This window comes from Typopeltis vanoorti, chromosome 5 (assembly GCF_054136105.1).
Source record: "Typopeltis vanoorti isolate ZY-2024b chromosome 5, IOZ_Tvanoo_1.0, whole genome shotgun sequence".
Classification (NCBI taxonomy): Eukaryota; Metazoa; Arthropoda; class Arachnida; order Uropygi; family Thelyphonidae; genus Typopeltis; species Typopeltis vanoorti.
The window spans coordinates 130115268-130142498 of record NC_143553.1 but is presented as its reverse complement, the minus strand read 5'-3'; the positions used below and the strand labels follow the sequence as shown (position 1 = coordinate 130142498).

At 35.5% G+C, this 27231-nt stretch overlaps 1 protein-coding gene across 1 annotated transcript in view; it reads left to right on the top strand.

Annotated features, from left to right (window-relative positions):
* LOC150106813 (WD repeat-containing protein 91) overlaps nucleotides 1–25259 on the top strand; it is a 324316-nt gene extending 299057 nt beyond the window's left edge. Inside the window, exons 16-17 of the mRNA XM_090392727.1 lie at nucleotides 19572–19763; nucleotides 25011–25259. Coding sequence (XP_090248853.1) covers nucleotides 19572–19763; nucleotides 25011–25166 — 348 coding nt within the window. The 3' untranslated portion in view covers nucleotides 25167–25259. The remainder of the gene's footprint in view (nucleotides 1–19571; nucleotides 19764–25010) is intronic.
* The last annotated feature ends 1972 nt before the right edge of the window (nucleotides 25260–27231 follow it).

Genomic DNA, 27231 nt, shown 5'->3' with positions numbered 1-27231 from the left:
GGGATCTAAATAGCAGAGTAGGAAATGATTGTGAGACATACAAAAATATTTTGGGAAAATTTGGAGAAAAGAGTAAAGCTAATAATAATGGCAAATATCTGTTGGATTTCTGCTCAGGACATGGACTGGTTATTACTAACACCATGTTCCAACATAAAAATGTGCACAAATTCACATAGAGAGAAGAGGCTAGGAATAAGAAAAGTCTCATTGACTATGTTATTGTTGATAGTGATGTTTTCTCTCTGGTGCAGGACACCAGAGTGTACAGAGGATTTGAAATTGGAAGTGATCACTATCTAGTCTTGAGCAAGATAAAATTGAATTTCATATTGAAAAGAATAACATGTAAGAAAGTTTTAAAGCGAATAAAAGTTGAGCAGCTCTCAGATGTGACTGTAGACTAAAATACAGAAAGATTATTGAAAAAAAAATGAAAGAGTTTGAGAACAGGAATCAAGCCTTGGAAATTCAGTGGCAAACTCTGAAGAAAACATTGATTGATTCTGCCAGAGAGGCATGTGGTGAGGTTGTCTGTAAGGATAAAAAAAATCAGAACTCCCTGGTGGACACAGGAAGTTAAAGAGGCAGTGAAGGAAAAGAAAAAAGCATATCAAAAGTTCCTGTCAAATAAGTCGGCTTGTGCTCTTAGAGAATATAGAGACGAATGCTAAACAGTGTGTAAAACTAGCTAAACAAAAGTCATGGGGAGACTTTGGCAAGAATATAGAAAATAAATATCAAGAAGATGGCAAAATATTCTGGAGGTTGTTGAAGAAGCTTAGGAATGGAGGAAAGAGTGCTGTAAAAGGAGTTAGAGATGATAAAGGTGACATGAAAACGGGAGAAAAAGATATCCTTGAGGTATGGAGTAATTTGAAAAACTTCTAAATGAAACAAGCAGTGATGACAGCATAGTGGTAGAAAACACTGACCAGGCATGCAGTCATGAATATATATCCATACTTGATGTAGAAAAAGCCATCAAAGGCTTGAAATGTGGAAAGGCAGCAGGAGTAGATGATATTCGACCAGAAATGCTGAAGTATGGTGGTGTGAGAGTCTTACAGTGGCTGCACTGCATAGTTCAGAAGGCCTGGACAGAGGGACGAATTCCCGATGATTGGAGTAGAGCTCGCATAGTACCCACATATAAAAAGGGAAATAAAACTGAATGTGAGGATTACAGAGGTATTTCCTACTGAGTGTTCCTGGCAAGATCTATGCAAGTATACTTGAGAAACGGTTGAGAAGAATTATGGAAGAAAAGCTTGGTGAAGAACAAGCTGGATTCAGGCCAAACAGAGGCTGTCAGAATCAGATATTCACTTTACGACGAATAGTCGAGAAAGCATGGGAATATAACAAAGATCTGTATTTAAGTTTTGTCGATTTGGAAAAGGCATGTCAAAGTACCAAGAGAGAAGCTATTCAATACGCTGAAATTATATGGTGTCAATGGGGCATTATATCAAGCAATACTTAGTCTTTATTTGAGTTGTAAGTCAGCAGTTAGAATTGAAGGAAGTACAGGAAGATGGTTTAACGTTAAATCTGGTGTTAGACAAGGATGTACATTATCCCCTCTGTTATTCATTATCTATATGTATCACATTATGAAGGAAAGTGGTATTAAACATGATATCAAAATTGGAGATTTTAATGTCAGCTCTTTGCTTTATGCTGATGATGTTATACTTCTAAATAAATCGGCTACAAGTCTGCAAGATTCTCTGACTAAATTGAATATCTGTTGTAATAGATATGGTATGAAGGTCAGCAATAAAAAGACAATGAAAATAGGCAGAATCATTGAAAATGTCAACTGTGTTGTGAATGGAGAACCTGTGGAACAAGTAAAACATTTCAGCTATTTAGGCACGATTTTTACTGAAGATGGTAAATTAAATATAGAAATAGACAACAGAATCAGCAAAGCTGGTATGGTGGGAAGTCAATTGAATAAATTCATATGGAATAAGAGAGAGAAATTAGTCGGAACACTTAATTAGCTGTATAAAAGACAGTGTTTAAACCAGTTTTAACTTATGGATATGAGAGCTGGGTCAGAAGTAAAACACTTGACCAAAGACTAGAGACTGCAGATATGAGAGTCCTGAGAAAGATTAGGGGCACGAACAGATGGCATCAATGGCAATATCATATTAAAAACGAGGATATTAGGAAAGAATTGACATTGTCAGCATCCAGGAATGCGTTAGCAGAGCTAATCTCAGGTGGTATGGTCACTTAAACAGAATGGGTGAGGAAAGATTAGCAAAACAAGCATTCTCTGCCAGGTTGGCAGGAAAACGACCTAGAGGAAGACCAAGATATAGGTGGATTGATACGGTACAAAGTGCCTTAGACGATAGAAATATAAGATCTGATAATGTTGGAGTCTTGACAAGTAACAGACTGATTGGAGGAAAATTGTAGATAGGAAATTAATAATGATGTAATTTTTTTCATGTAGTACTATCATATCCTGTACACCCCTTGAGGGTACATAGCAGGAATTTGATGATGATGAAAAAATTCCTTGTTATTCAGACATAATGAACATAATTATGAGAGCTTATAACATTCATAGCATTTAAGAGTACTGATACAGTTCATGACCCAAACTTTCTCATAGATTGTTGAACAGTTTACTGATATTATTTTGAATTATTAGTAGTATTGTTACTCTGTTATGGCGTTGCTCAAATTTCAGATGGAATTTCCATTCTCAGTGATATCAGCCAAGTAGTCACTTCTAAGTTGCTGCCAATCTTCTGTTTCCTCAATACTTGGTTCTTGTTTTTAGACAATAAGAAACTTTTTTATGAGATATTGTAACTTTTTTAAAAGAAAAATAGGTGAGGCATTCAACAAATAACTGGTCAAAACTTGAATAATGCATTCTGCTCCTTTCTCCTTTAGAACTCAATTTTGGTCTCAGCTATTCATGAATTACTATGAGACCTTAAACAGTATTAAGAAACAACTACAGCTAGGTCTCGGCTAGTGCACATAATGAATCTCATGAAGTAGTTGCATTATTTGAATTCACAGTGTTTGAACTTAAAATTATATGGAAAATGTGATAATTGACTCCAACTCAACAGAAATAGGCAATAAAAAATCTTAAGTTTCTATATTTATTAATGAAATATTACAATAAAGGATAAAAAGAATAACTTAATTTTAATTTATTGTTAACAAAGTCAGTAGTTATAGAGGGCAAAATAAAAACAAAATTCTAAATATCATTCTTGAAAGTAAGTTTCTTTCAAAATATTTTAGCAGCGTAGAGTAAACTGGTTTCTCTTTAAATCTTCATACATATGCTGGTAGATGCAGAGTACTTTATCCGCATGTCTGATTTAGACATTCCTAATTTAGAGCTGCTATGACCACATTCATGTTCTTTGATCATCAATTTTTGTTCTAATGTAACAATGTGCTTCTTTTTTGTGCTTGTAGTGTTTTTATCTGAAGGAATTTTCCTTTTGTCCATTTTATTAAGGTTACTTTTTTAAAATTAGAACAAATTATGAAAACTAATATTGTTGTAGCAGGCAGCAGCACATACACATGCAAAGATAAACAAGTGCTAACTGAAGTAGCAGCATCTAAAATTGTAACCTGGTAACAACTGCACACACACTAGCCTCACATTAATTGAATTTTGGTTTGCATTAAACGTGACCCAGTATTGTTGTACAATTCTCATGAAATTAAATCGCATTAATCGTGACCTAGTTGAGTATACAAATTTGGAATATAGTTTTTTCTTAAAATTGCATACATCTTTGAAGAGAAAGCCACTTCTTTTCCTTTCATTTTACATGGAGTCTTTTGAACAGGCAGTTTTGGACTCCTTATTTAAAACAAAAATTATTGCTAAGATATGTAAACAGTATATTCATCATTTTACATGGTGTTCAAAACACACTGCTGCTTTCCTCAGCCACTTGAACAATTATTTTCCTCTTCTAGACATGTGCTTTTTTTCCATTTATTAAAAGCCGACACACAAGACTTACATGTATATAATCCCACTACAGCTATAAACAGTATTTTTAATAACCTCAGAAAAAAGGACTTTATACATCTACTCCAATGAAAGCCCTGAGAAATGAACAAATTATCAAAAAGATTTGATAATTTGTTCATTTTTAATGATGACTTTCATTAATAATGGATACAATGAAATAATGATCAACAAAATCCTATATAATAGCTTTGCCATGAAAAAAAAAAAAAAACTCGGTACTTTGGCAACAGTCATTCCATACAAAAATGATTGTGGAAAAAAGTGGAAGGTACTATGAAAGTAAAATCACACTGTCTGCATAATCTGTTACCTGTTGCATTCCCTATATTGTAAAACAAGATCTATTTACCTATATAAGTTAGCTAGCTAGTTCATGTGTAACATTGTTTTGATACTGTATGGGTTTTTGGAGTGAAGCTTTCTGCTGGAAGTGGTAGGGTTGCAGATGCCCTTTCCACAAAGAGTTAATAGGACAGTCATGAACATCCATGCCTTTGGCAGGATTCTAACCTGCAGCCTCTTGGCTGGAGAGCAGATATGATAACCACTCAGCCAACGAGGCAAGCATAGTAAGACTGGAGAAGCAAAAGGTACATTAGATATTTACACCCATGAAACATTTGTCTGCCAGACTATATGACTGACATTAACCACAGGAACTGATTAGCAAGCAGTCCAACTGTTATACTGTACTAAGTAATGATATGACAAAATTCAAGGAACCATGTGAGGCCAATTTTCCTCCTGAATAAAGATGGTTTCAAGATTTCAAGAACATGGTCAGCTACTATCCAATCTCATCCTTCACCTCTCCTCCAGCCATCAGAACAAAATGTTATCCTTAACTGTATATACTTCACCCAGTGAACAGTTATAGAAATATTTTATTCCTAACACTTCAGGCCTGGTTGACTGAGCGAATAGTATGCTTGTTCCTCATCCAACAGGTCGTGGATTTGAGTCCCACTGCAGTCATGGGTGTTTCTGAAAGTGTGCTGTTATAAGTTTGTGTTTCAGTATGTATGTATATATTGAAAGTTTATTTTTCACTTGGTTAGGGTATAATAAATTTAGTTTAATCCTTTATCCAAGTGTGAGCAAACAAAGTTTGCGCCTGAAAGTATCTTCAGGACTGGGGTAAGGTGATACAACACCAGGGCAACTCGTTGCAAAGGTGTAGCAAGCTACCAACACTCCTGTCTCCGTATCTCCTTTAATGCAAAACACATCTCCTTGCGGATATGTCTAATGTTATGCATTAAGGGAAGGGCCACTACCTAGACTAGTTTCGACCTTTATTGAGGTAGAATGGGAGTTCATGTCTCTCATCATTGGCCTTTGGAGAATAAAGCATGCTGAGGATCAGCAGACAGTAAAAGAGGAGTATGATATAAGATAGAGTAGGATAGTAGGAGGTAAAAAGAGGCCTCAGTCAACCTGTTTAGCCTTATTGGCTAATTGGTCTGTAACATATAATCTCAATTTATCTATTCAGAAAAAAGGTTAAACATAGACTTTTGTCTATAGTTCACATATTATTTTATCTAAAGTAATGATTTACTCTAGTGTTAATGGAGGTTCTTTTTATGTTACTAGATATAATATCCTTATTTTTATTCCAGGTAAATGACTTAAGGTCCGGTAAGTAGGAATGAATAGGAACTTACTGAGGAACTTGTATAACTGGTACCACTGGGACTTAGAATGGGGAAGAGACTGGCCCGGGAGATGCCGCTCACGAGGAGCGGCACCGCCTCGCAGTAAGCCTTCGGCGCCCGGGTTCTCAGCTCTCCCCCCCCTTTGTTTGGAGTAAAGAAACCGTGCCAGCGAAAGCTTTGTGGCTAGGGGAAACAGAGTGGTTATTCTTTTTCCTGGGGTGGGGGGGATGGTGGGTTTTTTGGGTTCTAAAGAGATATACAGGGCTTGATGCGTCCCTGTATAAGAAAGCATATTGTCGGTGGTTTGCAGTATTGATTCACAAATTTAAAGTCTCCTAGTAAGTGCCTTTCTTGTGCAAGAAATTTGGGTAAGTAGAAAAAGAAACCTTTCTTATTCTTGCATACATTAAATTTGCGTCTCGTACCTGGGATTTTTTCCGTACTTTCAAGATGTGATATTTTAGTACATTGATTAGGAAGATAGTGAACTTTTGGGTTTTTTGGACTGGTGGCGGGAATTGTAGTCGTACGACCTCTTCTACTGTCAGCATGGGGATTCCCAATGCTGTGCTGAGTCTCCGCCAGATGCGTTGGGCTGGTGGGCAAAAATAAAAGAAGTGGTCCACCGTTTCCTCGTCCCAGCAGACATCGCAGAATGGGTCGCACGGGTTAGGTACATACCAGGATTTCGTCTGTTTAACCGGGAGCCGCCCATAGGCTATTCTCCAGGCTAGATCCCAATGAAAAGGCTGTCCCCAGCTATTTTTGATGTTTCTGAAGAGAATTTCATTATTTGTACTAAGATTGGGTGTATCACGCCTGGAAAGTTGGAAGAAATCCCAGTATACTGCTTTGGGTTTGTGTGTGAGGATTGCTATTCCTCTGTCTCTGAGTGTTGTGATCGATTTCACTACTGTACGGTACCACTTGGGCACCCCCCTTGCGCGGGGTCCAGCATAGTCCGTGATCCCAAAGAGGGGGAGGAAAAGTCCTATAAAATATCTAATTAGTAGGCCAGAAATGTGGTTGGAGTTTAAGGCCTTCCGTACGGTTTTGAACGTGTTTGCTTGTAGCAAGCTTTTGTGATCGGGCAGAGCATAACCCCCTTCTTCCTGTTTGAGTTGTAGGTATTCTTTCTTTACTTCGCATTTTCTCCCATTCCAGAAGAAATCCAGGAGTTCTTTTGATAACTTATTTTCTTGTGCCAGCGTGATGCCTGTGATATTGACAGTGTGCATCAGCATTGGGGTGACGATTGTTTTTATTACTGTCACTCTGCCATAAAAGGAGAAGAAGGTTGGTTTGAACAGCCTTATCCTTTCCCTGCTTGTCTCCTGCAATTTTTGGATTGGTAGTGCTAGGGTGTCTGAGAAGGGCACGCCTAGTATAGTTAGGGGCTGTGTCTGTAGCGTTAAACCGTAGGGAAGTCCAGTGCTATGGAAATTTCCGAAACTTTTGATTTTGGTTTTTTGTGCGTTAACGCGAAGACCACTGACTATGCTGAATTTTTGCAGCATGTGCAGATAGATATAGATGGACTCGGAGTCTCTGAGTGTAGCCACTACATCGTCTGCACATGCCACTATTTTGCATTGTCTGGAGCCTTGGGGCAGTGGAATACCGTTAATTGTGGGGGTGTTATCAATTCTTTTGATTAGGGGTTCTAATACTAGGGAGAAGAGGAGGGGGCTTAGCGGGCAGCCTTGCCTAACCCCTCTCTTTATGCGGATTGGTTCTGTTAGAAACCCATTAATAGATAGTTGGGTCGTGGTTCTGCTGTTTTTAATTGTACGCTGAAGTCTCGGGCCCACGCCTGTTTTTTGTAGGATGTTCTGCAAGTACCTGTGGTTGACGCTGTCAAACACTTTCTCCAGGTCGGTGGAGAGAAGTGCCAGGGGGTATTTTTTCTCTTTGGCCAGTTTGATCAAGTCTCTTAACAAAAAGAGATTGAATTCCATAGATCTACCAGGGATCCCATAGACCTGTGAGCTTGTTATTATTTTTTCGATACCGCCCTTAAGGCGCGTGCAGATAATTTTTGCAAAAATCTTGTAGTCTACGTTGGTTAGGGAGATTGGACGCTAGTTATTCAACAAAGTCCGATCTTGGTCTTTCTTGGGGATAAAGATGGTGTGGCTCTTAACGAATTCCTCGGGGATGTTTCCCGAAGTGAGAAATTCGTTAAAGATGTTTATTAACGCTGCCAATGCAAATTCCCAGATAGATCTATAGAATTCTATCCCCAGTCCGTCTGGCCCTGGGGTCTTCTTTGTTTTCATCATTCTGCACGTGGCCTTTAATTTGGCTGCAGTTATCGGCCTGTCCTGCAGGGCACTAAGATGATCGGGAAAAGTCATCCGTGCCCTGCCGGTCAGAGAAGATACCGATATACTGCTGATGAAAGTGACGGAATATTTCGTGGGTTGAGCGTAAAATCTGGCCCTTCTCCTCGATCTGGTGAATCGTTTTCTCATCATTAGCTGCCACCCATTGTTGGTTGTAGAATGCGGCGGAAGATGTTTCCAAATGTCTGAGATAGAGTCTCGTTCGAAAGTCGAGGTCCTCGACTCTACTCTGCCGCTCTTGCTGCAGTTCTATTTCTTCTGATGAGATCTCCGCAGGGAACTCCGCTCCGTTCGTTTGTCCGGTACCAGCCGAGTTCCCTGTAGAGATCCCTCAGCCGTTTGCGTTGTTGGTAGGCCCTTTCGCATCCGCATTTTTGGAACAGTTCCCTAGCCTGCCTCTTGAAGGTCAGCCAGTTTTCCCAGTCCCAGTTGGTGTTTGTCCATCTGTCACAGAGGTTCTGTAGCTGGTCGCTGAAAAGACTGGGGAAGGTGAGAGGGAGCCTCCAAGGACCTCTGGCTGTTTCCATCACCTCTGGGAGCGTGATTTTTAGTATGACCATCTTGTGGTCGGTTGTCAAGTAATGCACTGCGGTGTGACGTATCCTCTGAACATATTGTTCCAAGTTTTGGGACATGTACACCCTGTCTAGTCGTGTCGATATCTGGCCACGGCCCCACGTAGTTTCTACTTTGGCAGGGTTATTCCGCCTCCAGATATCGACGAGGTCAAAATTTATACAGCATCGATTTAAAGCGGCAATGCCACCAGTTCTGGTGTTTGAGTTCCTGCCTATTTTGTCTAGACGTGTGTCTTCCACACAGTTCCAGTCTCCTGCAACTATTAGGTGTTCTGCTCCCAGGAGATAGTTTTCAAGGGCAGAGAAGAAACCAATTCTGTGGTATGGATTGTTCGGGGCGTAAACTGCAGCAAGTTGGATGGTACGGCCACCGTACTTCCAGTCCACCGTTACTAGGCGTCCTGTGGCGTCTTTTTGGACGTTGAAGAACCCCCCCGCGATTGGTTGGCGAATTAGTATCCCCACCCTTCGCGAGTGAGCGTCCCCGAAGCACCAGTAGCTGGTGACCGGATAGCTTCTTGAGAAGTTCTTCACGTCCCAATGCTTATAGAAATGGGTTTCTTGTATCAGGAGGATATTAATTTTGTGTGTTAACATTAGCCTTCAGACAGCGCTTTGCGCAAAGGGGTTGCGTAGTCCGTTAGTGTTTAAAGTTGCGATTTTAACTTCCATGGTGGTGTTAGAATGGGGGGGGGGGGGGCGTTATCTGGTGTTTGTTTTATGAAAGCCGGTTCTGGTTCCTCGTCGGAGCTGGTTGCACTTTGAGCATCCGAGACAATGACGAGCCTGTCTGTAGAGTCCCTGTCTTCGTCAGATTCCATTTTGTGAACTTGGGGTTGTGCCAATTGATCCATTACTTGGGGTAGGCTCTCTAACATTGTAACGTCATTGTCGAGGGGCTTTGCGCCTATTGTTCGATGTTGACCTGTGGTCTCTGTGTACTCTGTTTCGTCCTCCGATGACATCATGCTGCTTTGTTTCGCTTTTTTCTTTTCCTGTGATTCCGTTTCTCTTGCGCGCTTTGTTGGGGCGCTGGGTGTGACCTCTTCCTCTTTCCTGCGAGCTTCATGGTTTGCCACATTGATGCTGGCGATGTTCTGTGTGTGGCGGCTTGCCTTGGGTATCTTTGGGGTTTTCGTTTCCGTTGCTGCTTTCTTTTCAGCCTGTTGGCTGAGCTGCGGAAAATTGCTCCTTGATACTTTCTCAGGGTTCCCAATGGGCGTAGCCCTAATCGGTGTTATGGTCCCTCCTATTACTTCTGAGTGTGTCTTGTTCGGACATGTGTTCACTTTGTGGGTCAGAGCCCCACATTTAAGACAGGGTTCTGTACAGCTTTCTATTTTATGCTTTGACGATTTGCAATTTCTACATTGTATTCGAGGGCAATCTGCCCCAAGGTGTTCCTTGTACGGGTAAATTAATTAATTTGGATCAGTGGAAGCCAAACAGCGAGCTGAGTGAATAAGATTATAAGCAAAGTGTAAAAACTCGATTGTAGCTTAAATATTAAATATTTCAAAGTACATTACATCGATTTTTTTTACTTAGGTTAAGTTCCATTTGAATATTGTAAAAAAATAAACTTTGTTTGTCTCGGTATAGTTTGTATCAGATGTTTTTGTAAATAACTCTTTTGAAGCTAACTGTATATACTGCTTTAATAAGAATATGTTAGAGTGTTAAAAACAAAGGCAATTTTTGTTGCTGAAGCTGTACATGGTGGCATTAGAAAGATTATTATTGAAACTTGTATGTATGAGAAAGGTTTGCAGGCTCTAAGCGTAAACATCTCCGAAGTTAGTCAGAAAGAGTTCAAACAACTTTCCGATGGCCGGCAACTTACAATCAAAAGAAAGCAGAGGAGAACCAAAGGCGTGCCGAACTTGAAACTTAAGATGAAATACTCATACCGATTCTTTGGGGGTTGCCAAACTTCATGTGAGGTCTCAGAGGAGGCCTAATAAAAAGGGACTGAAACAAGTAGAAGGGGTCCCAGTTCCAGAATTGCTGTCAGAGAGGAGGCCACCCGGTCCACAGTCGCCGTCAGAGAGACTGCCCAGATCCACGTTGCTTGAGAGAGGAGTTTCCCACTTCCAGAAAGGAGCTTCTCGGTTCTAGATGTCGCTAGAGAGAGAGAGAGAGAAACTACTTCTACTACTACTACTACTGCAGACAAGGTTTCAAATTACCAAAAGGAAGAGTTCCAATTGCTGAAGAAAAGTTTCCAGGCCAGGTTAATGTCAGACATTCAGCAGTGTGTTGCGTTTTCATTACAGGTTGATGAATCGAACGACTTCACTGATATTGCTCAGTTAATGGTATTTATTTGCATGGTATTTCAAGATTATTCAAGTAAAGAACTACTTTTGAAAATTATACCATTATTGGGAAGGACTAGGGGAGAGGACATTTTTTCGGCATTTGATGAATTTGTGAAACAACATGAACTTCCGCTTTTTAAACTTGTGGCTATTGCTACTGATGGTGCTCCTGCAGTGATAGGTAATAAATCAGGCTTCATTTCATTATGTAAAAACGATGACAAATATCCAGATTTTTTAACGTACCACTGTATTATTCACCAAAAAGTATTGTGTAGTAAAAGATTAAACACAAAAGATGTTTTGGATATTGCATTTAAAATTGTAAATTCTGTTCGAGGAAAAGCCCTGCAACGGCGGTTATTTAAATTAAGGCAGATGATGATAGGGAACTTCTGTTGTACAATAATGTTCGCTGGCTCAGCAGAAGTCAATTTTTAGTAAGATTTCTTGTATTAATTAACGATATAAAAATTTTTATTCATGAAAAAGGAGATATTTATCCACAAGTGAGTGATAAAAGATGGTTGTTACACTTATCATTTTTAGTAGATTTCTGTACCAAATTAAGCAATTTAAATTTAGAGTTACAAGATAGAGATAAAAATTTAATTGACATGTTAAGTTCAATAAAAACTTTTCAACAATACTTACTTTTATTAAAGAAAAATATAAATGACCATGAATTTAGACATCTCCTATATTAAAATTTTTTGAACAAAATCAAGAAATGCTTCGCTATGATTTAAAAGAATTTATTCATGAAATAGAATTAGTCGAGGAAGAAATAAATTGTTCAAATTAAACATATTTGGTCGTTTGAAAGTTGAGTATAAAAAACTTGTTGTTTAATACTGACCATATACAAATATTTTAACATTCTTTGCCTACCAGTTTCGCTAGCAAACTGTCTAGCTTTTTCAAGGCTAAGAAACTGGTAGGCAAAGAATGTTAAAATATTTGTATATGCTCTTTCTGTATTAAACAATAAGTTTTTTTATACTGAAGAAATAAATTCAAGATTTAAAGATTTTAATAAAACTGAAATGATTGTATCTTTTATCAGTAATCCATTTCAAGAAAACTTGAACATCACAGAAATTTCAAATAAAATTAGTGGGCTGTTTGATATAAACCAAGCTGAAGTAGAACTTGAGATAATAAACATTCAGAATAGTTTACATTTAAAATCAATAAACAATGAAGTCATTTGGAAGTATGCACATGAAAAATTCCCAATATTAACTGATATTGCATGAAAAATTCTGTTGTGTTTCGGATATGACCGTCATAGAAAATCAATTAAGAAACCAAATTACAAATGATCATTGGAATGATTGTTTGCAGTTGACCATTTCTTCATATCAACTTGACTATGAAAATATTGCGAGGTCCAAACAATGCCAAATTTCACATTAACTTTTTTTTTTTTTTTTTTAATCAACCAGCATTTCCTGTAACTTATGAGTTTGTAATCAATCTGTTGTTTTTTCTAACTTGGGGTTTTCCAAAATAGAGAAATAAATATTTTATTCCAATATATTTGTTTTTTTTTTTTCTTGTATTAAAATAATTAAAAGTGATAAATAAATTTTTTAATACACAAAGTTTTTAGTTGTTTATTTGTAATCAGATCAGGTTGGGGGAACGTGATCGATATAAGAGAGAGAGTAGATCGCCGAAGAACTTTTTATAGAAAAGTAGCTCACGTAGTAAAAAAGGTTGAACACCACTGCCCTAGGCGATGTAGTTGTGATCCAAGTTTGCTGACATAGAGCTGTTAAAATTTTAACTGCCTCTTCTCCCAGGGCTTTGAGCAGCTCAGTAGGTATTCCATCCCCTCCTGGTGCTTTCTTACTGGATAGCTGTTGCAGTGCCCACCTCAATTCACTCTCTAGTGGTATTGACTCCTGCTCTTCAAATTTCTCAGTAATTTTGGAGTCCTTTCTGTAAATAGCTTCTGTATACTCTTTCCATCTTTCTTTGATGTCTGCAGCTTCTGTAAGATATCCTTTGTGTTTATTCAATATTGTCACCTTGCCGTTGAACTTCCCTGTCAGTTCCCTGATCTTTTTGAAAATATCTCTTGTTTTTCCTTTCTTGTTTTGGTCTTCTATTTGTTGGCATTCCTGGTTGAAGTATTTTTCCTTGTCTCTTCTGGCTTGTTGAAACTCTGCATTCAAATGCCGTACTTCCTGCAAATGTCCTGTGGCTTTCATTTTCCTCCTTTCCTGGGCAGTTTTGATGGCATCTTCTGACAGCCATTTGAACTTCTTACAAATTGTTGGAATATTCTTTGCTTCTGTTTTAATTATATCTTTAATCTCTTCCCATACTTCATCTGGTTCTCTTTCACATAAATTGTGTTCAATCTGTTCTGTATATTAATATTGTATTCAGCCAGTATATTTCCAAGATCATATCTGATTGACATTTGTGTTTTCAGTTTCCGTAATTTCACATGTATCATAGCCACTAATAATTCATGGTCTGTTCCACAGTCTGCACCTGGAAAAGCCTTGACAGACTGAATTGCACTTCTCCATCTTTTTTGTCCAAGTATATAGTCAATTTGATTTCTCCATTGTCCATCAGGTGATATCCCTGTTTGTGCTGTTTAAAGCAGGTGTTAGCAACAAATAAAGAATTCTCTACACAAAACTCAACTAGTCTCTTCCCTGCAGTGTTACGAATGCCTAAACCAAAACGACCTGTTATTCCTTGTTCTTCCCACTTTTGCATTCCAATCTCCAATAAGTAGCCAGCAACATCCATGACCAAGCTTCCTTCCAGGTTTGACCTGGACACATCATAACAACTTCTACTTGTTGAAGCTCTGTTCTTCCCTAGTTGCATGTTGTGGATGCCTTCAGGCCTGGAGGTCTTACCATCCAGCACCATATATTTCGGTGGGGTGTGGGTTATTGTATGCCTGCAGAAATTTTTCCGGTGGGGGGAGCTTTGAGACAAATAATTATTGATGGAACAAATAAAACATTTCAGCTACTTAGCCATGGTTTTTCGTGAAGATGGTAAATTAAATATGGAAATAGACAACAGAATCAACAAAGCTGGTATGGTAGGAAGTCAATTGAATAAATTCATATGGAATAAGAGAGAAATTAGTCGGAACACTAAATTAGCTATATACAAGACGGTGTTCAAACCAGTTTTAACTTATAGAGCTGGGTCAGAAGTAAAACACTTGACCAAAGACTAGACTGCAGATATGAGAGTCCTGAGAAAGATTAGGGGCACGAACAGATGGCATCAATGGCAATATCATATTAAAAACGATATTAGGAAAGAATTTGACATTGTCATCATCCAGGAATGTGTTAGCAGAGCTAATCTCAGGCAGTATGGTCACTTAAACAGAATGGGTGAGGAAACATTAGCAAAACAAGTGTTCTCTGCCAGGTTGGCAGGAAAACTACCAAGATATAGGTGGATTGATATGGTAAAAAGTGCCTTAGATGATAGAAATATAAGATCTGATAATGTTGGGGTAATCAGTCTGTTACTTGACAAGTAACAGACTGATTTGGAGGAAAATTGTAGATAGGAAGTTAGTAATGATGTAAATTTTTCATGTAGTACTATCATATCCTGTACATCCCTTGAAGGTACATGGCAGGAATTTGATGTTGATGATTTTTCATTTGCCCCAGTTCTCTGGGTAATGTCTGGGCGATGTCCAAGTGGGCGACGGAAGAAAAGATGTAATATACAATTCTATTCCATTGATCTATTACCAGGTAAAAATGAGTTTAAAAAAATTGAAAAATCTTCCTTATATTTAAGTTTATTTTTATTGTGTATAATTACGAATTGTATTGAAGTTATATTGAAATTTCCCTTAGAATTATGGTATAAACATAAAATTTGAAAACTCTCGCTTATAATTAAGTTTATTTTTATTGTCTGAAGAAGTATTTCTGAGCTTCACTGCAAGGTGTCTTGTTTGGCAATTTATCATTTGGGCATTTCATGTGCGGTTATTTAGTTTAATATGCATTCGCAAGATATTTTGACTTCTATTAAACAGTAAGACTAGTTGTTTGTTTATTACATCATTTCCGATATTTGTATCAACGTTACAATTACCAGGTGCAAAGAACAAGTTTCAGTAAATAAAAGATATGTATTCAAAATTTATAATCTTAATCGTATACTAAATTGTATATGTGACATCTAAATTAATTTAAATAAATTTCAAACTCTTGATTATCTCTCAAATGAAACAAATTGCTAAGTACAATTATGTAGAAGTATAGAAATATTTCACTATTGATATGAATTTTATCAGTACTATTTTTCAAATAGTACTGAAAAAATTCTTAATTATATCAATAGTGAAAACTATTTTTTAATTTTATTTTTATATTTATATTTCTTGTTTCTATTCTTCAGAAATGGATAATTCAAGAATATCAAGTCAAAGAGACAAGGAAAAGTATGCTTGAAATGGGTATCTTTATGTTAAAAACAAGATTGATAAGAAAGGTTCAATTCAATTTTGGCGACGTGAAAATAAAAAGATAGGGTGCAAAGGTAGAATCTGGACAAGTGTCAGTGATGGATCACTAATTTCTGAAAAACAGGAGCACACATGTAGCAGTTCTGGAAATGTGGCCAGAGTAATAACGCAAGAAGTTAGTACAACAACCAAAAAATTAGCGGATACGACAATGAGCAACCCATCACAAATCAGAACTCAAGTTCTACAAAATGTTTCTTCTGCGGTAGGAGGAATGCTTCCAAATCATAGCAGTCTGTGCAGAAATATTCAAAGAATAAGATTAAAAAATTTAAAAGCCCCAATTAATCCTGATTCTAGGGAAACAATAATTTTCCTGAAGAATACTTAAATTATGAATTCAGTCCAACACAATTTGAACGTTTTTTATTCGCTGATTCTGGATCAGAACAGGTCGACCCCATGAGAATATTAATTTTTGGTCGTGAAAGCCATGCAGTGTGGAGCCAAAGCATGAATGAGTTATTTATGGATGGCACATTTTTACTTTCTCCCTCTCTTTTTGCTCAAATTTTTGTTATTTTGGCTAGAAAGGATGGAGATCCTGTTTTATATTGTTTATTACCTAATAAGACTCTTGAAACATACACAAAATTATTTTATATGATACATGAAATGTGACCATTACTAGATCCCGAAAATATAAATGTTGATTTTGAAATTGCTATTCATCAAGCATTACGTATAGTATTTACACAAGCTAACATAAATGGTTGCTTTTTTTCATCTCATACAAAATCTTCGTAAGCATTTAGCTTCATGCAGTGTCAACCAGATATAATTATGATGCGCAGTTCGCTTTAAATTCAAAAATGATCACTTCGTTTGCGTTTGTTCCAGAACAAGATATTATTTACGCTATTTCTGAACTTGAGAATCATTTATCCAATGAATTTGAACCAATTTTAGAATGGTTTACGAATACATAAGTCGTCTAAGGAATAATAGAACCAGGGCTCCACAGATTTTTCCCTCAAATGTTTGGTCCGTGTACCAAAGAACAATAACTGGAAGCAATAGGACAAATGATTTTGCGGAAGCCTGTCATCGAAAACTGCAATTGAGCTTTGGCAGCAGCGCAAGTCATCCAAATTTATGGATTTTTATAAATGGACTACAAAAAAATTCAAAAAACATGTTGATTATGAAAGAGCAGTAGCAGGTTTTCATCATGAGCACAAACGTAGACGTTTCGATGAAGCTGACCAAAGAATTTTGAAAAAAATTATTAATTACAATAGGGAAAATATAATAGAATATTTACGTGGCATTGCATATAACTATAATATGAATTAATAAATTCAAAAAAGTTATCTTGAATTTCATATACTTTTTTGTTTTATTGTATATATGTAACATTTGTAAATATGTTCGTTAATTACAAAATAATATTAATAAATGAATTAAAACAAAACTATTTTTTTCTTTATTTTAATGCTGTGCAATTATACGTTTCATTTTTAAATCATTTTCGGACCACTCTTTTTAACTATCTCTTTCTTAAACGATCCTACAAATTTTGATATATAATATAAATATTTATTAACTAGCTAACTCATTTTTTTGTATGGGAAATTTCAATATAACTTCTATACAATTCGTAATTCTACACAATAAAAATAAACTTAATTATAAGTGAGATTTTTCAAATTTATTTTTATGCCATTCTTTTAACTCATTTCTCAAAAAAAATATTATTTAAATTTACCTGGTAATAGATCAACGGAATAGAATTGCATATTTGATCTTTTATTCCTTCGCCCAGTTGTCGTGTACCCTAATGTCTGTGCTGTATGACATTTTGTTGTGTTGTTCCCTTATGTGTGGGATTCAAGCCAGTACAGAATAAGGTTTGGTGGTCAAAGTCTTAAATTGTCATTCCCGTTCATTCACTATCCAGTAAAGTTTGCCGGAGATGCTGAACGAATTATATTCTTGTTTTTATCCTATACCTAAGTGTGAGTACATGAATTTCATGATAGGTTACTTGTATATGGAGATGGATGACCACATCAAATTGCTCTAGTGTCTCTTAATACACAGCTTGCTACTATTCAGACACATAATGTTATCAGTGGCGTCGCATGCTCATTTTGGTGGGGGTTATTGTGCACCTGCAGAAATTTTTCCGGAGGGGGAAGCTTGGAGACAAATAATTACATCAATAAAAAATTATTAGTTTAATTAAATAATTGCATCAATATGCATCTTTAGCTTCTTTTTTTTTATGTAATTATTTGTCGATGTAAATTATAAATACATTATTTTCATTTTGCATAGATTTTAATGAGCTTTAATTCTTGAGGGAAAAAAAGGTATTCAGAATTAGTTTTTAGCACAATTTCATATATTAAAAAATTGCTGGCATTTTTATTAAAAATCAACTAATTAATTAATCCTAAATTAAATTAGTTTAGTTTAAAAGCAAAAAAATCATAAAATTAAAGTAAAATAATATTAAATTACATACACTTACCTTTTTAAAAATGTATTTTTCTTTAAATTTGTTTCACTATAAATTTACAATTCACACTTCACTCAGTAACTTACTAGACACAGAGGGCAAACTAACTGTTCACAAATCAGAAAAAGATGAACCAAAAACAGGAACATGTGTTTTATTGCTGCAATAAAACACGTGTTTATGGGTACCTTGTTGTGGGCCAGAATAAGCCAACCCATAATAAAATTTTAAGACAGACAAAGCATTCCCAGGGTCTAGGGTGTAAGATTACATATCTCAATCAATTTTACGATTATAATTTGTGGGATTTTTTAATGCCCCGTTCCCTGACTAAATTTTAGTCCTGAGAAAGATTGGGGCATGAACAGATGGCATTAATGGCAATATTGTATTAAAAATGAGGATATTAGGAAAGAACTTGACATTGTCAGCATCCAGGAATGTGTTAGCAGAGCTAATCTCAGGTGGTATGGTCACTTAAACAGAATGGGCGAGGAAAGATTAGCAAAACAAGTGTTCTCTGCCAGGTTTGCAGGAAAACGACCCAGAGGAAAACCAAGATATAGGTGGATTGATACGGTACAAAAGTGCCTTAGACGATAGAAATATAAGATCTGATAATGTTGGAGTCTTGATAAGTAACAGATTGATTTGGAGGAAAATTGTAGATAGGAAGTTAGCAATGATGTAAATTTTTCATGTAGTATTATCTTATCCTGTACATCCCTTGAAGGGTACACATCAGGAATTTGATGATGTTGTATTTGTTTCATAAACTGCATGTAAAATAGTATATATTAGAAAAATTTTGGACAGTTAAAACTATGACCACCGAATCAAACCATTGCATCAGAACTTAGCCGTGCAATGAGTCTCGATTATAAAAACTAACATGATTTTCATTGACACAGATGAAAGATGGTTCTGCAATAATGACCTAAAATTATTTTCTCTCTCTCTCTTCCCTCTTTAAATGAGTCTAAACGAGGGGGAAGTACCAAGGAAACTTCACACAACAAAATAAGAATACTGCAGAATGGCGTCAAATTAAGAATATCAATTTTATGTACACATACCATTCTTTAATGCTGAATAACACTTATGATTGTTGCTCGAAATAGGAAGGGAAAAAGTTTATTTGATACATAACTTTATACTTGATTTTTTTCCTCTATTTGCTAAAATTATTGTAGTTAATCTTAATCCCCCCCTTGTCTAATATCCAACTAAATAAGTAATTTCAAATTATTTAATGTTTATTAATTTGTTTTCCAATATTATTATTGTCTATAAAAGCATATTGTCATGCATTTTCAGCAAACATTTAAAATCAAAAAGTGCTACTAAATGAAAGAAACGTCAGCATAAAAATTTCAGATTGTCTAATTTTGCAATATTGTTTTTATTAAATTTACTGAATATAATTGTTTTATATTATCCCCTCTCCCTTAAAAATATGTGATCTAGCAATTGTGAAATTGAATTTGTATTTAAATACCTAAATTTATACGGTATAGTCAATTTTTTCTTAATGGAAGGGGGGGGGGGGTTCAATTTTTAATGCAGTTAAATAAGTGAAAAATATAACTGTTATATTAAAGTAGTAATCCAAAATTTTTGCAGTTTATTCAGTGGAATGTAAATAAAACTGGGAAAAAAATTAGAGAATTAGCTATCCATGTTGGAGCTACTGGTCCATTTGTTATTGGTAGTACAACATCTCATAGACACTATCCTGTTGGAAAGCTATTTGCATTTGACACTGATGGGAATCATGTGCTTACCTGTGGAGCAATAGGAGGTATTATTTATAAGGTAGGGAAAAATCATTTTATATTCTAAGTTTGCTATAGAGATGACTTAGTATAATAGATAAGAACATGTACAAATTAAACTAGTAAAATACTGTGTCCATGAAAGAAGCTGACAGATAAAAAAAAAAAAAAGTAATTCAAGAAATTGAAAATAAATATAACTCAAGATTCTTCAGATGCAATGGAATTCTTAAGAGGGTAGAAACTGCAAATTTGAATATTGACTTACAACTAGTGGGATTTAATTACTCGACACCAGAGGTACAATGTTCAGAAGAAAATGTTGAACCCACAATTATGGAAGAATTTCTGACTGAAGTCAAGAATGTTATTAAAGCACTAAAAATAAGGCAGCTAATGAAAATAAAATTACAGCAAAGCCCCTTTAACAACTAAGATTTATGAACTCCTCAAGCTAATATGGCAAAAAGAAGATGAAATCCCTGTTGATTGCAATACTATACCCTATTTTCTTTTTTTTTTTTTTTTAAAAAAAAAAAAGACTGATTGCCAGTAAGTATGGCAGTTGAACACATGTTGAAAAATATAATTTATGCTGATCTGTGAAATAATTAATGTATATATATGCTTCCAACATCATTGGATACTATCAGTGTGGCTTCTGCAAGGGAAAATCGACAAATGACATTTTCACACTAACAATTGTTAGAAAAACATTATATTGGATAAACAATTACAGCTAGTATTTTTAGGCTATAAACAAGTTTTGAAATAAAATCTGAAATTTGCCAAGGAAATATCCTCTCAATGATTTGTTCATCCTGTCATTTGGAAAAAGTCATTAGAGACCTAAATGAACAGAGGAAGATGAAAGTGAATGGGAAGAACATCCTACTGGCTTATGCTGATGACGTTATCCTTGGAGATTCATCAGAGTGATATACAAATTACATTAATTTAATTACCGAAGTACACCTGTAGATCTTGTCAAGCAAGTGGATGATTTTAACTAGGAGTCGACCATAACAGCTTCAATGATATCTATCAGAAGGTAGAAGTGAGAAGGCCGATCATGGATATTTTATAATTTTACAACTCCTAAAATCTAGAATATTATCAAGAAAAACTAAGACAGTATTAATCTACATTTGTAAAACATGATCAACAACAGAGGGAAATAACAGAAAACTTATCACATTTGAAAGAAAATTATTGAGACAATTTTTTTGACCACCTTACATTCAGAATGGTGGACTATATGAATGAAGACATAATGAGGAACCATGAAATCTTTTTCAAACGCCCAGTTTATCAATTACAAGAAGTAAGAGAATTGAGTGGTTTTTGGTCATCTCTGGAGAAAAGATGACCATTAATCCAGCATTAACAAATAAAACTCACAAAATATCTGTTGGATGAACACTTTTCACAAGATGCAGCATTAAACATAAATGGTTCATTAAGTTGTTGAGAGTATATAAGAACCTCTATAAACATCAGCACTACAGAATTTTTCTTTTATATCAACCCATGCTAAGCTAAGCTGTTTTGAATTATGTATGAAGCAGCTAAATATGAGTCCAGTGTATTATGCTTGTTAAATGCATGCGTCCCTTTTGGCTTGTTTTCTGGAATAAAAAATCTCAGGTCTTGACATGGAATGTCATGTTGGGGAAATGCACCTGCACTACCCTTTTTTATGGAAGGAATCACGTAAAGTGTATTTTATATAGTTGAGGTCGTAGTTGTTGAGTCAGCCAGCTTGAGGTTCTGGTAAGATAATGTTAAGGTAATTAGGTTTATGTGTATGCAGGCATGTCATTTGTGTATTGTGAAGTAAATGTTTTGTATTTTTGAGTTTTTTGATTCTAGTTATGGAGCATTTGTAATATGCCTTCTTACTGCATTTTTTTTTTTTTTATGTTGCCTTTCTAAGCATTGGCAGAAGTATAGTGAAAAAGTAACAGATTCTATTGTTTATCCAGAAATTATCAAAATATTCATTATCCTGCTAGAAGTAAAGAAGAAACAAATACAAACGTTGTTTACTTGCTTGATATAAAAATAGTAATGGATATTTATTCTTTAGTGATATTATCAGAGAAAATAAGAGCAGGTCATAATTTAGAGTGACAGTTTTTGAGTTTGCAAGAAACTCTACCCTGAATTCTTGAACTGTAGGGTAATGATTTCTTATCCTTTCTTGAAAAAAAGGTTAGTTTTTTTTTCTCAAATTACAGAAAATGTTAACACTTATTAAGGAGAAAGAAAAAAAAAGTTATAATGATCATTTCAAGAATGATTAACAATATATACATATATATAACTTACATTCTTATTCCATAGATTTATTGGTGGTTGTCATTTTGTCTGTTTCACAGAATTTCTTTTATCAACATTGCAAGTATTATGAAGTTCTGTATCTCATTATAAGCAATGAAAAACATGTTAAAATGAGTTTAAAAAAATCTTTGAAAATATATGTTGTATTTATCTTGATTACATTATATAATTTTGGATATGTCATGGATATACAAATTTTATGAAACAGTAACACAAGGTCAAGGTCTAGGATGTTATAGTAGGGTAGCTGTTTATATAATATTTCAAGATTGTTTTCACAATCACTAGAAGGGAAACACTAAACATGAAGAACAAAAATAATGTATAACTAAATATGTACTTCACAACATGTGCAAAGCAATCAAAAGAAAGAGATGAAATTACAATTCATTAAGCCTTAGTTGAAAAACTTCTTTAATGAATTCATACATGTTCAGAATAAATGCATATTAAATAATTTTTACTGTCTGTTATATGTAAAATTGCAGCAATGCCCATTTTATTCTAATCATACTTTGTTTTCATAAACAAAGCAGGAAGAGATGCTGCCATCCAGTTAATTACCACATGGTATGTTCTATTCTATCAGTGGTCCTGACAGGCACTTAAGCACCTATGCCCTTTTCAAGTATTCTTAGACTTCGCAACCGTAACTTGGGGATAGGTGGTTAGCCCTATGCCTCCCGGTGTGTCTTACTTTTGTAGATGCATGTGTTCACGGGACCGGTTTGCCTGTTCTGGAGGACGAAAAACCTGAGTTTCCAGGTGAAACCCACCCACCCACCTATGTAGACCGGCTAACTCGTCTTTCGTCGAAAGAGACTAGATAAAGGTTCCTCATGTCACTGACGGGAATCGAACACAGGTCTTTCTGACCAAAGGGCTTCCATGGTAAGTAAAGGTTACAGCAGTTTGTTGCAAACTATTTGTGCTGCAAGAGCAACTGATCAAGAATAAATAAATCTGTTAACAAGTTTCTTGAAAATAACTTTTTTTGGAGAAAGAGTAAAATCAACCCAAATACCAGTCTAGCGGAAATGACAAACGAACAAACCAGCTTCAAAATATAGGCTCCCAAAAGCTCTGTTAGAAATAAAGCTCAGGGACCAGAGATAGAAATTCTGAGAAACAGTTAGATGACATCCATGGCAGGATCCTGCTACAAAAAATTTCAAGAATGTATAAGCAGGGCAAATATCAGGTGGTATGATTAATAATCAATCAAACAAAATGAGAAAGACTAGCAAAAAAAGAGGTTCAAACCAAAAATGATCAGGTGTATATTAGGGAGGAACTAGGAATAAAATAATGCCAAGATGTAAATAGATCAATGCAGTTTGCGCTGCTTTAGTAGATAGAAAAGTAAGAATCCATGTGCAGAGGCTTAAGTGCTGTGAGGACATTATATTAGAGGCTTAATGGATTGTATACAGCACTCAGAAAGGATTAAAACAGAATTTAATGCTTCCTATATATTTCGTCTCAGTAAATGAGACATCTTCAGGGATTACAAAAAAACTAATGTAACATCAAAAACAAATAACTCACAATACTAAGCCCAACCACGTAGGTGACACTAAAGTCCTATCTAGGTGGAGTGCCCTCTAAGAGCAGTTGTAGGTGGCCTGGAATGTAAAGTGGGACCTCTGGTGATAAGCGTTTCCCAAATCTTAGGAAGCTTAATGCAACCATATTTGTTGAGATTTGGTTGGTTCCTGAGAGCTGCTGCTGATTCTAAGAATAGTCTCTCTTTTTTGAATTTGCTGTGGTGGAGCATGGTGGTTTTTTCCCATGAAAAAAGGTGCTCCTTTTCCTTCTTGTTATCTATGTGGTAATCTTTTAACTCTCCAATTTTTTTTTCTATCTTCAGCTGGCTGTTTTATTTCTAATCAAGCTATATTTAAGATCAACACATTAAAGCTGATTTGGCCATTTTTGTCGTATATACTGCTAGTGTGACATTTTGGTTGATCTCTTGCATCTACATTTATTTGGTTCTTATTCTAGCTTCTCCTTCCATGTCTACTTTTTCCATATCGTAGTCTGATGTATACCAGCTTTTATGATGATCAAACACAATTACTGTTTTTACTGGTTGCCCGTTCAGCAAATACCTCCCATATTAATCTCTGATTTCTTCAGACATGACAGTCCATTCTTATTTGTTGGTTTCAGCGCAATTCGTCCAATGCTATTTGTACAATTGAAAATAAATGGACGAAATGCGCTGAAAGCACCTGGGTTTGAGGTTATTCGTCCAATCCTATTACTTTTCTCATCCAGTAGGACATTTCATCCAGTCCTATTTGTTCAATTATTCATATTAGTCCAAGGAGTTATAAGTAACTTGTGATCATTAATAATAGTCAGTTGACAATTACTGAAGGGCACAAGACAACATGCATGGTCCACTCTCACGCGTTAGGTTAGTCAGTTGGCACAAAAGAGAAGGGTGCAAGACAATATACGTGGTCCATCATCACACGTTAGGTTAGGTTAGTCAGTTGACATCGATGGGACAAATTGAGATTATTGGACAAAATGTCTGACCAGACAAGTTTTTCCGTTGGACAAAAAATCTTGGCCCATCTATCCTCAAACCTATTTGTTTAGTTATTAAGTGGATACTTTACTAACAGGGTGCACTGTGGGTTACATTGCACCCTATAATTGAGTTATACTATGTGGAAGTCTTTTCTCAGTTGTCTCGGTTTAGCTACTTACTGTATATGACCCTTGTATTGATACAGTAACAATATTTTAGGGTTTTCACTGAAATTTCATGTCTATCTGGATCTTAAAATCTTTTATTTGTTCAACATAATTTTAAAATTTTTATTGTTTCATTATACAGAGCAATATATATAATGAGACAGAAAAAAATGTGTGCATATTAAGTTAGTATTTTACAGAAAAATTATAGTTGTCTTGTCCTTTATTATAGGTATCAAGTAATGGTATTATGTCTCCTGTTTTGAATCTTGGAGGTCATAAATGGCCAGTGGACACTGTAGACTGGTCAACAGCTATGGATTGTGGCACATGTTTAACCGGATCATTAGATGGAAAAATTATAATGTCTACATTATTATCCCAGTGATAAAGGGAAAGGACTTGCATATGTTTATTTTCAATGTTTTTTTGTAGTAAATTACAATGGAATTTGGTTTTCAAATATCTGATGTCAATATCTTTTGATTAAGAGAATAATTAACTATTTAAACAATACTGGTTTCATTATTTTTGTCTTTACATTTGAGTATACAAAAATACTGATATAAAAATAATGAGTGTTGATGAACTGGTAAGAATATTTCATCAGTGCCTTGCCAGAATGATCATGTTTGATAGTGTCTTGAGTGTACTAAGAATGGTGTGATAAACGGGAAAGATCAAATCAACAGACATGAGGCCAGCTGCTCGATAGAAGTGATTGATCATAAAATCCAGTAAACAAGTAGACAGCTCCAAGGCAAAAGCAGCAAACCATAGAGCAATTAATATATCAGCAAGTTGTTGGAGTATTGGAAAAATTGGTTCAAGATAAAATCCAACAGTGAATGGATAGGGCTATGATGAGTCTTGTCTTAGTAACTTATTCACATTTTATAATAGTCACAGTGGCATTGGATAAAGAAATGGCTACACCATGATTCTGCTAGACTTTCCAAGGCATTTGACAGAATACCACATCGAAAACCAATACAAAAGTTGGGAATGGATATGAAGCTATGTAAAGGTGGCCAGCTGAGGGATTGGGTCTTTGGATGAGTTGAGTAAGCTTTTTAATTTTGCAGGAGGTTTAAAGGTGGCTTTGAGGTTGTATTCTGTTTATTTTATCTGATGTTCCTTTAATGTAAGGCATGGTTATAGTTTTATTGTAGTCTGGTTTATCTTTGTTTTTTATTGAGGTCTTGTAGAGAATTTTGTTAGTAGTGTTTTGGCTGTAACCATTTTTAGAAAAGTATTGCTGATAACTTTAAATTCGTCTTTCAGATAAAATAAACAGAATACTACAAAAATACAACCTCAAAGCCACCTTTAAACCTCCTGCAAAATTAAAAAGCTTACTCAACTCATCCAATGACCCACTCCCTCTTCTGGCCCACCCTGGAGTATACTGTATTTATTGCACCTGTAATATACCATATATAGGGGAAACAGGACGCACAATTCCTATCAGACAAAAGGAACATAAACGGCACATTAAATATAATAACTATTGTCCCCTTCTGCATAACATCTGGCATTTGTAATGAGGTTTTTAGTGCACCATCCGAAATATGATATTAGTATTCTAAAGTTGGGCTTTATAAAGTGTTAAGAATTAGACATGTGTGAAGCAGTGTTTTGAATCAAATACTACTACTTCAAAGGATACCAACTTTTTTTTTAGGAAGATGTGGATCTGATGTGTTTGTGCCAGAATAGGCTCAATGTGAAAGTCAACTTAAGAAGACGAAAATTATCTTGACTAGATAACCCAGGAACATCAGTGCTTTGTTTTATCTCTTTTAGGAGCAATCACATTTCACTGGCCTTTTACTTTTGATAATAGTAATTTGATCAGTTTCTGTTTGATAATAGAAATCTGAGCAGTCAAAATCAGATTTTTCTTGGTGATTTCCACCTAGTTTTTCTTGCACCAAACACTCTCCCCTTTCTAAATAAATCCCAAATCCATCCAACTTTAAAATACTGTCCTTATATCGGAGTGGTGCATGAAAAACCTTGTAAAATTAATTTAATAGATAGCACTAGTCCAGTTGACATCTGGAAAGTACCTCACTTTTCATGAAACTGCTTTGCTTCAACAAAGATAACTGTTGAAACCTATGTCCTCTTAAGAAATTCTAATCAGAGCTAAGATAAACAAAGGGTACAATTATTTTTCTGTTTTGCAGGTAACTGTTTTCTGTAGTGCCTAGGTTGTTTCTTCTACTAACCAAAGTAAAAGCAGCACTGTAAGAAAGCCATTGATCTACTGAGTGATGCAATTTTCAGTTTTATAATAATCCCATTCACAAAAAAAGCTGAAAACCAGTAGTATACTGCTTGTGGGCTGAAGGTTACATATGGACCTCATGCAGAAACAAAATGTGGAACTTTTCCAACCATTTCAAGCTTACAAATACACTGCTTGGAAAGAAGTCAACAGACAACTC